Source organism: Rhinatrema bivittatum, chromosome 4, assembly GCF_901001135.1.
Source record: "Rhinatrema bivittatum chromosome 4, aRhiBiv1.1, whole genome shotgun sequence".
In the NCBI taxonomy this organism is placed as follows: domain Eukaryota; kingdom Metazoa; phylum Chordata; class Amphibia; order Gymnophiona; family Rhinatrematidae; genus Rhinatrema; species Rhinatrema bivittatum.
This window is the reverse complement of record NC_042618.1, coordinates 333,480,971-333,494,907: the sequence shown is the minus strand read 5'-3', so window position 1 is coordinate 333,494,907 and position 13,937 is coordinate 333,480,971. Positions and strand designations below refer to the sequence as shown.

At 38.5% G+C, this 13,937-nt stretch overlaps 1 protein-coding gene across 4 annotated transcripts in view; it reads right to left on the bottom strand.

Moving 5' to 3' along the window:
• The window catches only part of TNRC6C (trinucleotide repeat containing adaptor 6C), a 309,688-nt gene that overhangs the window by 144,080 nt on the left and 151,671 nt on the right, over nucleotides 1-13,937 (bottom strand). For all 4 annotated transcript variants that reach the window (XM_029600392.1, XM_029600391.1, XM_029600389.1 and 1 more), the window contains one exon: nucleotides 1,875-2,081. In XM_029600392.1, the coding sequence (XP_029456252.1) occupies nucleotides 1,875-2,081 (207 nt within the window). The remainder of the gene's footprint in view (nucleotides 1-1,874; nucleotides 2,082-13,937) is intronic.

The following is a 13,937-nucleotide window of genomic DNA, read 5'->3' as shown; positions in this document are numbered from 1 at the left end:
GATGTCACCCTCATGTGAGGACTACCATCCTGCTTGTCCTAGGAGAAAGCAAAATTTCACTGATGTCACATGACAGATTTTGACTGGTCCATAGAGTAAGTGTGATGTCATATTGGTAAGACTGCCACAAATGCTGACAAGGAACCTGGTTAATATACTTTAGAAGTACTGTGAAAACAAACTTCAGTTTTTGACAGGTTGATTATTGTTAGTCTGAGAGCTCATGAAATGATGTTCAATGTAATGAATATGAAGAAATCTCAACACAATTCTGACAGCATTTTCTAACATGACCTTATAGTAAACATGGTATGTATAAAAGAAAAATTTCAAAACAACGCAGGTACTTGTAAAAATCTGCGGGTACTTTAATCTATGGATTTGTGTACTTGCCCCTTTTGAGAATTCCCATAGGGAATTTATACCTGCTTTCTGCGGACATCCTTTCCCTTCCCAACACCACACTTAGTTTTGAAAATGCAGGTTGTAGCATTCCACTCTCTAACCCTGCTACAAGGAACACTTCCACTGTATTTGGGTAAAAGCTTTTACTCCAGGTATGGCAGGCAATTTTCTGACGGGCAGTTTATGTGGGTAAATTATTTTTGAAAATTGCCTTCCCCTTGCATAAATGACCAATTGTTCGACATGTGAACAGTAACAATATTTTAAGAGGCTGTTTATGTTACAGAAAAAAAAATATAAAAACTAATATGTAAGATGTAAAGTTAGTGCTTTAGGCTGGAGGGCACAGGAAAGGTCAGCACTCTGGATCAAGATTGGTAGGTTTATAACTTTAGCTGTAGCCCTATGTGGATCTTCATTATAGAAAGTCAATCGAACTAGCACTCTCTAGGGATTCTGTTATTTTCTGAGTTTCCCTGTTTGCAATACATTCATTTTATCATTGTGAACTTACCTCAGATGTACTCCTATTGCCATCTGACTGGCTCTATAGAAAGCCAGTCAGGCTGTATTATTTTCACATCAACACCAGATTCCTGTTGGCACTACAATTTTATTGCTGCCGCCTTCCTGTCATGCCTGCTCTTGTGTTTTCTTGCATGTTTGTCTGCTCTGGCATCGTGACTTTTAGTCAATGACATCAGGCTTTTAATCCAATTCTTTCAGAATGACTTTCTGAGTGCGTTTAGCCAGGTTCTGACTTTGATAATGTTCTACGTGGACTTAATAGCTACCCTTCAGTTTGGCAAAGAGTTGCATTCAGTATCCTGTGGAACTCTGGACCTTGCCTCATTCTTATCCCTTACACTTTATCGGACATAAGTCAGCTTTTAAGTTATTTTTTATATTTCAATATTTAGTTTTACAGATTAAAATCCAGTAAGGCAACTCACCTATATAAAACACTATTACATTGCTAACAATTGAAAAGGAACAAATTTAAACACATGCTAAAATATCAACATATGATTATGAATTCTTTTCACAGCAGTCAGCTGTCAAAGGTGCCTGACTGTCAAACCTTGGAAACAGAACTGTTACTTACATTCAGAACAAGAACAGCACAATAAACCAATGAGCAAATTTACTCTGAAAAACACCATCAATGTGCAGTTTGGTATCCATACCAAACAAATACTTTTTTTTTCCTGCTGAAATTGTTTGTCAGTAATAATCTGAGTGAATCTAGCCACACAAAAATCTCAACATTTCCATGCTAACTCATATTTCAGCCCGTTAAATTTCAGTGGTGTTTGATTCTTGTTTTTGTAATTACAAATTCTAAAATAAACCATAAACTAAACTAGAAGAATACATTTTAATGAAATGGCATACACTTGTACAGGAAAATGAGCACGAAATTCTACCACCTTAATTTTAAAAACAGGAAATTAGTTTAATATGTTCACCTGGTTTGCACAGTGCTGGGGCAGCTGCTGGAGCACTTGCTCTTCCATATGTCCCTGCTGACTCAGCAGAGCCATCTCCCCACCCTGAACCACTGTTCGGTGGCTTCCCCCAAGCTGAAGTGCCATTATCAATTGCAGCAGAAGGGGAGGGGGGCTCTCCCCAAGAGGTTTCAGTCTTTGTGTGAACAGTAGGCATATCTCCCCAGCCTGCAGGAAACAGAAATAATACTATGAGACAACAAGTCAAAGAAATAAAACTAGATCCTATCAGACAACCTTTCCTTTCTTACAGAATCTGCAGGTAAGATTAATATGTCCTTGAATTCCTCTTGAACAAAAAGAATGCAGGAAAGGAAATCTGACATTTGAACTACATATAAAAGGGTAATTCTGTAACACTAGAGGGTAGCTTATGCAGCACACACACACACATAAGTTACAGCAACTTTCAAAGAAAACACACACGTTTATGTTCACTTTGAAAATTATCTCACTGGATGTATCCGCCTAAGTTACACCAGCTATCTGGAATGCGTAAATTTCAGATGCAAATTTACTCGCATACTTTTAAGAAACAAAAATTATCAGCACAAGTGAAAAGGAAACACTAGTCCCTCTTCTGGTAAAATACCTCAGCAGAGTCTGGATAAGATTAAACCATCAATCCCCAGACAGTTTGTTTACAATTACTTGATAATATAAGCTAAGAGACACAGATTTAGTTCCAGAAGTCAATTTCATTGAGCATTAGCTGAATGTGAAAAGGAATAACTTTTGATAGCCAAGTAAACAAATATGACCCAAATATCTTAGAAGACTGCACACCTGTGCAAGCTTTATTTAAATAGTGGCATTACCAAAGAGACAATTTACTAAGGGCTGGATTTTAAAAACCCTACGCGCATAAATCCAGAGGATTTGCGCGCGTGGGGGGGGGGGGGGGTATTACGCGCGCAGGGCCTATTTTATAAAAGCCCAGTGACACGCGTAAAACCCTGGGACGCATCTAAGTCCCGGGGCTTTACTAAAGGGGCGGTCCGGGGCGGGGTCAGAGGCTCCTGGCACAGCGTCCATTTGCCGCTGTGCCGGGGATTGCGTGCTGGCAGTTGGCCGGCTGAAGCAAGTTTTGTAACAAAAGGAAAAAAAAAGAAAAGGTAGGGGGGAAGGGTGGGGGAGGTACGGGAAGGGAAAGGTGAGGAAGGGAAGGGAAAGTGGAGTAGGGAATGGGGGAAGGCAGCGCTGCTCGGTGCACGCAAGGTGCACAATTGTGCACCCCCTTGTGCGCGCAGACCCCCGATCATGTTATAAAATCAGTTGTACATGTGTGCGCACCACGCCCGCGCGCACGTTGTAAAATCTACTCCTAGGGGTTTCTGCTTTATAATAAAGTGATAAAATTAAACACCTTGCATGTTATTCATCAACAGTCTTAAATCAGTAAAAACACATGAGCACACACAGAAAATGACAGTTTGGAAAGATTCATAGTTGGGTTTCTATCACAGCACCTTTGCAGAAAGAAGCATCTGATCTCACCACACCTGGAAATGATTTTCCATGAGTATATCATAAAAGAATTTATCAAAGGGCTGAGAGGCCCAGCAAATCTCTGATACAAGTTAACAGATGAACTGCAATGCCACTGCTTATCATCATCTAGTGGCAGCTGAAAACAGGCCCAAACCTTAGGATCGTATCAGCAAAACCTCAGGTACCCACATTCCCTTAATGAAAGAGCAAATAAGGCAGCAGACTAAAGATGTCAAAGTTGAGATGCCTCCTAAAGGACAACCAAAACATTTAAAACATCTAACTTTTTATATTTCTTTCCCTTTTTAACTTCAGACTATGTTATAGTTTCTGATTAGTCATGGTAAAGTTTAACTCTGTTCCTCTGCATCTGCAACACCCCTAGAACTCTCTCTCCATCCTTGCTGTTTAATAATCATTTCATTAACACATTAGAAAAATCCAAGCAGACCACAACCACATTTTCTCCCTTTGCTCACAGTCCCAGTAACTGCAGGCACAGCAACTTGAGGATGGGAATAGTGTGTGTGCTCAGTGTCTTTATAGGAGCCCCAACCCCTCCTCCTATCCTTGTGATAAGCATTTCAGTTTTAGAGAGGAAGCACATTGGATTAGAAAGAAAGCAGTAGCAAGGCACCCTCAGGGACAGTGAAGGCACATTTCCTATTCCCATCACGCAGTGCTATCATGATAATGGTCCAGTGGAGAAGGATGAAAGTCCAGATGTGGACCAGGAAGCCACTGAGAGATGAGAAGGAAGGAGCTAGGGAGGGATGAGAAAGAAATGAGCTAGAGAGGTGGAAGTGCAAAGGGAGAGCTATTAAGAGGGGGGAGACACAGGAGCAAGGGAATATGTAAGAGGAGATGGGGAGGGGGAATAAGAAGTAGTGATAAGGAAGAAAGAAGCTGGAGCCTGTGGTGAGGATGAAAGGCACAGGAAAAAAAGAGACAAGGACCTGTGAGCTGGGAGGCAGTAAAAGTAGGATGGAAAGTTGTTAGAAGAGTTAAGAATAGAATGAGGACAGAAGAGCAATAGAGGATGACAAAGGGGGAGATGAGGATTAAGACCAAAAATGAAAAAGGTGCACAATGATAAAAGATGTGGTGAGATGGAGAAGAAAGAAAGGTAAACACAACAAGTGAGGTAATCAAATTTGCAGATGATACAAAATTGTTCAGAGTAGTTAAATCACAAGCAGATTGTGATAAATTGCAGGAAGACCTTCTGAGACTGAAAAATTGGGCATCCAAATGGCAAATGAAGTTTAATGTGGGAAAGTGCAAGGTGATGCATATAGGGAAAAATAACCCATGCTATAGTTACACAATGTTGGGTTCCATATTAGGAGCTACCACCCAAGAAAGAGATCTAGGCGTCATAGTGGATAACACATTGAAATCGGTTCAGTGTGCTGCGGCAGTCAAAGCAGCAAACAATGTTGGGAATTAGAAAGGGAATGGTGAATAAAACGTAAAATGTCATAATGCCTCTGTATCACTCCATGGTGAGACCGCACCTTGAATACTGTGTACAATTCTGGTCGCCGCATCTCAAAAAAGATATAGTTGCGATGGAGAAGGTACAGAGAAGGGCGACCAAAATGATAAAGGGAATGGAACAGCTCCCCTATGAGGAAAAACTAAAGAAGTTAGGACTTTTCAGCTTGGAGAAGAGATGGCTGAGGGGGGATATGATAGAGGTGTTTAAAATCATGAGAGGTCTAGAACGGGTTAATGTGAATCCGTTATTTATTCTTTCAGATAATAGAAAGACTAGGAGGCACTCCTTGAAGTTAGCATGTGGCACATTTAAAACTAATCGGATAAAGTTCTTTTTCACTCAATGCACAATTCAACTCTGGAATTTGTTGCCAGAGGATGTGGTTAGTGTAGTTAGTGTAGCTGTGTTTAAAAAAGGATTGGATAAGTTCTTGGAGGAGAAATCCATTACCTGCTATTAAGTTGACTTAGAGAATAGCCACTGCTATTACTAGCAACAGTAACATGGGATAGACTTAGTTTTTGGGAACTTTCCAGGTTCTTATGGCCTGGATTGGCCACTGTTGAAAACAGGATGCTGGGCTTGATGGACCCTTGGTCTGACCCAGTATGGCATGTTCTTATGTTCTTAAAGTGATGGAGAGACAAGATACAGAGGTGGAGATGAAGATAGAAGTAACATAAAAAAGAAAATAGGTGCCAAACTGACAGGAAGGAGAGAAAGAAAACAAAATTGCTTAAATGTCAACAGGTGTTCTCTGAAGACCGAAGTTTACCAGTCACATAAGTGGGCCACATGACCGCATTTGGTATCAGACATCTGTTCCAAAGCTTTTGAAAAGGCGTATAGGACTTTACCATGCATGAATGGCAGTTCTTGTGTTGCACAGTCCCACTGATCACCTCAGTTCTGATAACAGAACTCTGACAGGTAGGGAATCCAAAAGAGAGGTGGGAGAATGTGTGTGACTTGTGAACCACTGTCTTCAGAGAACACCTGTTACAGATAAGGTGGGAGGATGCTAACTATAGGTTGGGGATGGAGCTCTGGTGGTGATGAGCAACATTTTTTTTTTTAAATCAGAGAATCCTCTGTGCTAATCAGCCCTTTCATGTTGGGTACTTCATCTGGAATTTTGTCAGTTGTTAGCATGCACAGTAGCTTTTTTTTGGTTAATGTTCATGCTACTACCATGGTCAGGATACTATGGTAAAAATTTAACATCCACATGGTAAAACTTGGTATTGCAATACCATGTTCAGTGGTTTTACCATGCACGTTAAAATTTTACCAGATTAGAAAACATGCAAGTTTTATTGTATAGGTCTCTACTGATTGAATTAATTTTTCAAAAATAATTTTCTTTAAATCAGGAAATTGCTATATATTATTTTATGTACTTTTTAGATTTTATATTTTTAGACTTAACTGGCGTGTCACCTTTGGTAATTTTATTTGGGGGGGGGGGGGGGGTAGCAGGTGGGGAATAGGTAGGATGAGTTTGCTGCCTCCCTGAAGAGTTCAAACTTGACTGATCTGATCATAGTTTAGTTGATATTTTTCAGTGTATTATCTATTTAATATTAATAGTAATAGCAATGTCATTTTTTTAATAGAATTTCCCCACAGCCTTATAAAATATCATAACAGATGCAACTAAAGGGGCAGTTCATGCTAAAAACGGGGAATTTAAACTAAGAATTATTTATCACTTGAATACACACTTTTTTTTTTATAGCTGTTTTTTTAATAGCTGTTATCACTCAAAAATAAAACAAACAAGCAAATCAAGTATGTCTCTAATATTTATCAACAAGTAGAATGGTGTGTGCCTTGTATGTGTGACGTAAACTCTAGCTAACATGACTGTACCCAGAGGGTTAATAAATTGCAGGTGCTGTTAAAGAATTTTAAATATCAAAATTAACACTATAATATAAATCAGACTAGTATAAAAGACTATTGCAAATGATGGGAGAAAATGACCACACTCACTTTGTCCACCCCCTACCCTCCTCCCCAGACCGCACTGCCATAAGCTTCCCCCAACAAAGCAAGCAGACTCTCACATCCTTCTGAACCACTCATTCCACTCTGTTACCCCATAGCACATGACATGTGTCAGCGGACAGAAGTGATAGTGAAGCTTTCCTATCCCATAGGCAGCGACAGCCAATATGGTGCTGACCCACTTTTTCCAGCCTGTGGACTGACTTTGGTGAAACACATTAGTTTATAAAAACATCTTTTATTCTGTGGGGATTTTCCATCAGACCCAGGAAACCCAATACAGTCATAAAAATAATTTCTACTGTGTGAATGATAATGTATGAGTGTTGATGTGCACTTTAGCCAGTATTTGTGAACACATCTCTGTGCGTTTGTGATCATTGAGATCTTTAACAATAGAACATTGTACATTGGTGATATCTGTACTAGAGTAACCTCGTGTATAAGTATACAATGTATATACAAAATTCATAAGACTCATGTATTCAATTTTTGTATGTTCTTCTAAACACAATTTTGTTTGTAAATATGTATATTTACACATCTCACTGTATATTCATGTATTTAGGGAAATAGAAAATCTACTTAGGAACTGCTGTTATTTTAATTTTCTATTTACTAATAAAACATTTTTTAACTTTAACATTTAGCATTAGTGTTTTTATCCTATTTGGGTTTTTTTTAATATAATATTCTTTGAGCACTTCATATAGTATACACATAGCCCATTGTTTGTTTTTAATATATATTTATATCTATCTATAAACATAAAAAATGTGATACTGTGCATCACTGCTTGTCACATGCACTTTCAAAGAACCACATACTATACAGAACCATCTACTGATATTATTTAACTTTAAAAAGGGAGACTATGAATAGGAAATTAGTTATAAAAAGACACTAAAAGGAGCAGCTATAAAAATTAAAAGTTTGCATGTGGAGTGGATTCTGTTTAAACATACCATCTTGGAAGCGAGGACTAGACATACCTTGCCTTAAAAAAGGTAGAAGACCAAAAGACTGCCAGCATGGTTAAATGGTGAGGTGAAAGAGGCTATTAAAGGCAAAAGGATGTACTTTAAATACTGGAAGAGGGTCCAAATGAAGAAAATAGGAAAGGGCATAAGCACTAGCAGATATAAAGCATCAAAAGGCAGGCCAAATACGAATGTGAAAAGCATGTCAGCAAGAAAAAACTTGAAATAAAGGCTTCAGGTATATTCAAAATAAGAAGCCTATGAGTGAGTGAGATAAGTGGGGTGCTCAGGGAAGACAAGGCCATAGCAAAAAAACTAAATGAACTCTTTGCTTCAATCTACTCAGGAGGGTGTCGGGTTTATACAATGACTGTCATAAATGGCATCATAAAGAAGCATTGTCACACTATATATTTTTTAGTTATACTTCATGACCAAAGGAGGAAGAAAACGCCAGTGAAGGTTATTATATGGTGACTGTACCTTGAAGAAGGCTGAATGTGTCCGAAACACGATTTCATGTCGGCAGTAATGGGCGTTTCAGGAAGCCATTAGCTACAAATTTACAATGGAATTTTAAGAATACTAGCTATGAAATTAGAAGGGCAGTCAGAAAACAAGCTAAGTTTTATTTGGATATAAGTCATATAGAATTTGAAACATTTTTATCTGCACAAAAAAAATCCTTAAAAAGGAAATTTTCGGCAAAATGTCGTCCTTCAAATACTGGAAGGAGGATCCAAATGAAGAAAATAGGAAAGGGCAATAAGCACTAGCAAGTTAGATATAAAGCACTAAAAAAACACCCCCCCCCCCCCAAAAAAAAACCCCCAAAAACCAAAACCCACTTCTTGATGACGCATATTATGACAGTCATTTAATAAAGTGTGAGTTGCTGAGGTGGGGAGGACTATATAATTGGTGGGGTAATATTTCTTTGAGGATGATGTTTCAGAAGAACAGAATCATGCAGTGAGCCAGGAAATGTAATAGAGCAAAACTAATAAAAAGAGTAACAAATTACCAGGATCAGATACATCCTAGAGCAGAGGTTCCCAAACTTGTCCTGGGAGACCCCCAGCCAGTCAGGTTTTCTGGATATCTGCAATGAATATCATGCATTGCCTCCGTTGTGAAAATCCTGAAAACCTGTCTGGGCTGGAGGTCCCCGAGGGCAGGTTTGGGAACTGCCGTAGAGTTCTGAAAGAACTAAAAAATGAAATTGCAGCCTTACTACTAGTAATATCTAACTTCTCATTCAAATCAGCTACAGTACCTGAGGACCGGAGTGCGGCCAACATAACGCCTGTTTTAAAAAGGATTCCAGATGTGATCCAGGAAACTAGAGACTGGTGAGCTGGACTTCTATACCAGGCAAAATGGTAGAAGCTATTCTTAAATACAAAATTACTAGCTTTCTGGGATAGACAGATGAATAGGGAATAGCCAACATGGATTTAATATAGGGAAGACTTGTATTACAAATCAGGTTGGTTTTTTTAAATTTGATTAACAAACACATGGACAAGTATGAGTCAGTTGATATAGTGTATTTGGATTTTCAGATAGTGTGTGAAAATCTTTCATGAGAAACTCATCAGGAAATTAGAGTCATGGGATAGAAGGCAATGTCCTATTGTAGACTGGTAGCTGGCTAAAGAACAGGAAACAGTAGGACTGAATGACCATTTCTCTCAATGGAGAAAGGCACAGTGTCCCACGGATCTATACTATAAGTGGTGATTTCCAAAATAAATGATCTGGAAAAGGGAAGTGATCAAATTCGCAAATGACTCAAAACTGTCCAAAGTTGTCAGATCACTGGCTGATTTTGAGGAATTGCAAGAGGACCTTTCAAGATTAGGTATTGGGCATCTAAATGGCAGATGAAATTTAATGTGGACAAGCGCCCAAGTGATGCATATAGGGAAGAATAATCCAAACTATAGCTACATGGTGCTAGGTACTGTACTAAGCATCACCCACCAAGAAAAGGATCTTAGAATCATTGTGGACAATATTTTGAAATTCTTAACCTAGAGCACGACAGCTGTCAAAACAGCAAACAGAATGTTCGGTATTGTTAGGAAAGGAATGGAAAATAAACAGAGGATATCATAATGCCTCTGTATTGATCTATGGTGTGACTATAACTTGAATACTTTGCACACAGCTCTGGTCACCCCATCTCAAAATAGATACAGCAAAGCTACAAGAGGTACAGAAAAGGGCAACCAAAATTATAAAAAGGGGTGGGATGGCTCCCCCATGAGATGAGGCTAAACAGGTTAGGGCTCTTCAGCCTGAGAACGTTTATTTTTCACTCAGCACGTAAACTATAGAATTTGTTGCCGAACAATGTGGTGAAAGCAGTTGGTGTAATTGGGTTAAAAAATGATTTGGACAAGTTCCTGGAGAAAAGTCCATAATTATTAGCCATGTAGACTTGGGGAAGCAACTGTTTATGAGCAAGGAGGATGGAATCTATTCTTTGGAATCCTGCTGTATATTTGTGATCTGGACTGGCCACTGGCTGAGACAGGATGCTGGGCTTGATAGACTCTTGCTCTGATCCAGTATGATATCTATGTTTTTATGTCATGTTTACTCTCTTGGATAATAAATTGCCTTGAAATATATAGAGTGAACCCTGGTTTGATCAGAGTACAGCAAGTTTACCATGAAAACATGGCAGACTACACACCATCTGAATTATGAAGATGGATAAAATATAATTCCTATTAAGATCCAGAAAGGAATATTTCAAGGAGATCCTCTGTCACTTCTCTTGCTTATCTGGTGCTGAATCCACCCAGTACTCTTATTAAACCCTTGGGTTATGGATTTAGCCTTAATACTAGAAACATTAATGATCAACCAATAACACTGTTTCTACTATTTGTAGATGATTTGAAGTTTGATAGCTTCCTTGATTATTTAGTGGAATAGCTCCAAACAGTAAAGATCTTCTCAAATGACATTTGGTCTGAACAAATGTGCCAAGAGGAACTTTCTTAAAGGAGAATTAGGCAAAACTGAAAACATGTTCTGTTTTTTTTTTTTTTAATTTGACAATTTTTATTATGGTTAATAAACAACCTTACAATTGGCACACTCAGTCAAGGGTAACAGCTGAAACAAGGCCCCTTCCAGAAAAGTACCAGGGTTACAACCGTGAGAGAATGAAAAGTTGAGATTACCTGGGATATGCCTATACCAATTGATAAAAAGCTTGAGGCAAGAAAACCAATGTGGTAAAGGAGAAAATCACAAAAACAGTATTGCTAATAGAAATGTATCAAGAGACTACTCATACACAGTATGGAAAGAGAGAAGATCCTCAAGTATCAAAACATGCTATCACTGACCAAGAAAATGTGGCAGAAAGAAGTATTTCCAACTGTATTGGGTGCCACAAGCCTGATTAAACGAAGCTTCCAGGGGTGCTGCCTATATATTTTACATCTCATGAAGGCTTTCTGGCACAATGCAAGTATTGAGACAAGCACTAGCAGTAAATTTGAGAAACAGACATATGCAACATACCCTTGCTTTTGAGTGAGGTTCGTTATCAAAATGGGTGCAAAACTAACTCATTTGGGGACATTGCCCCATAAAATGGTTTGGGTTTTGTGGTTTTGAAAATAAATTATAAAAAAAAAAGGTTTGTCATCTTTAAATCAGTAATCCACAGTTTGTTTTTTTTTAACCTCCTCTCTTTCCTATCTAATTTATATAATAAAGAAAAACTACTCCATGTTTTTTACAATGCAGAACTATCTGTGATAAAAGCATAACACAGGGAGTTTTGTTTTGCATGTACAATGAAAATTGACCAATAAATTTTTTTCATATTATGTAGACAAAAATGTTTTTTCAATTTCTATTGGAATGGATATCTGAAAAGGATGGAACCAACCCCCCCCCCCCCCCCCGAAACACAAGTTCCATTGATAAAAAGATTCTAAGTACAGTTTCATTCCAATTTACTTTTGAAAAGCAAGTAAGCCAGCTAAGAACAAAGAGACAGCATATTAATACGCAATTCTACCTTCCCTGTAATCCCCATGGCCCTTTCAGAAGGGAACAAATGGCCCAACTCCGTTACCATGGAAGTGACATTGCTAGGTCAAACTCCATGCCTCTTTTATTTACCAATGAACATATCCTAATGCACTACTCTGTGTGTGGATAAGCCAGAAGGAGAATACAAGGCATCACTAATGACCTGGCCACTGGCCAGGACACAGAAAAGAAAATCTATTCAGATTTATGAGATATTTGGACATGAATTGTCTCTCCACAGATTTCTTGCAGTGAAAAAGCGACAAGCAAGCTTGCTCATTAAAGTACACGCTTGGCTATTACATGCCTCTGAACCATAGCAGATTTCTACAGTTTCTATCATTTAAAATTGCTGACTGTCAGCAATACTGATTTTCTGTTTGCGTCTAGAAACACAGGGTAGCAGGCATATGGGTTGTCCATATATATATTTCAAAATATACAAAATATGCTAGCTATATATAGCAGTACATTTATTTGAATTGCCAATTTTACATTTGCTAATAAAGAACAGAGTTAAATATTCTGAAAGCACTGACTGGTTCAAGCTCCTGGTTAGGAACGTATGGTTTCATTGCATTCATGAGTTTAACATGACAGTGTGGTCCTTGGGGAAGATTTTTGTCAGGAAGAATCAGATTGTACATTTCTCTGCATGACTGTGACATATGTTTCAAATGAATTACTCTGCATAGGATAAGCACAGAAGATCCTAAACTGCAAAAAGTGATGATATAAAAACATAGAAACATGACTACAGACAAAGACCATACTACTCATCCACATCTCCTCCTCAGTTTTAGTCTCTTCCTCTCACTCAGAGATCATCTGTGCTTGTTCCGTGTTTTCTTGCATTCTGACACTGCACCTGTCTCACCACATCCACAGGAAGGCTGTTCCATGTGTCTACTACCCTTTCTGTAAACCAATATTTCTCTATGTTACTCAGGAATCTATCTACTTTTACCCTCCCATGAAAGAGACCTATCATACATTTATTCCTAGGAAGTATTTAAATGTCTGTCAGATCTTTTTCCCTCCATGGTATACAAGTTTGGATCCTTAAGTTTGAACCCATATGCTTTATGATGAAGAATGCTGACCTTTTTTTTTATAGCTGCCCTCTGGACAGACTATTCAGTTTTTATCCTTTTGAAGGATAAAAACTTCAGAACTGTAAACAGTTCTCCAAATGAGGTTGCATCAGACATTTATAGCAAGACAATGCCACTAATTATTCCTGCTGGCTACTCCTCTCCTTATACATCTAAACATCCTTCTGGCTTTTGTCAAAGCTTTATCTACCTGTTTGTCCACCTTACAATTATCCAATATGATCAGACCCCGCTATTGCTTAATGCACAGAAGAAATTCACCCCCTATACCAAGGGTGGTCAACTCAGGTCCTCAACAACCACAAATAAGCCTGGTTTTCAGGATCCCCATAGTGAATATGCAGGTGATATATCTGCAAACAATGAAGGCAGTATATGCAAATCTCTCTCATGCATATTCATTGTGAATGTCCTGAAAACCAGACTTGTTTGTGGTTCTTGAAGAATGCAGTTGACCATTCAAGACCTACACTGTACTGCTCCCTTATGATGTTACAACCCTAATGATTCTGCATTTTTAGCATTAAATCTTGGTTGCCACACTCCAGACTATTCCTCAAGTTTCACTAGATCCCTCCTCATGTTTTCCATACCTTCTAGAGTGTTTATCCTAAAGCAGATTTTGGCATTGCTGAAAAATGCAAGCCTTCCTTAATAGCTCTTTTGCAATATTGCTACAGAAAATGTTCAACGGAACCAGATCAAGGACTGATCCCTATGGCACACCACTGGTAAATCACTTTTCCTTGGTGTGAACTCAGTTTACCACTAACCTTTGTTGCCTCCCACTCAACCAGTTTCTGAGTTAGTTACTTTCTGGCCCATACCTAGGGCGGTCAGTTTGTTTTCAAGACACTTATAT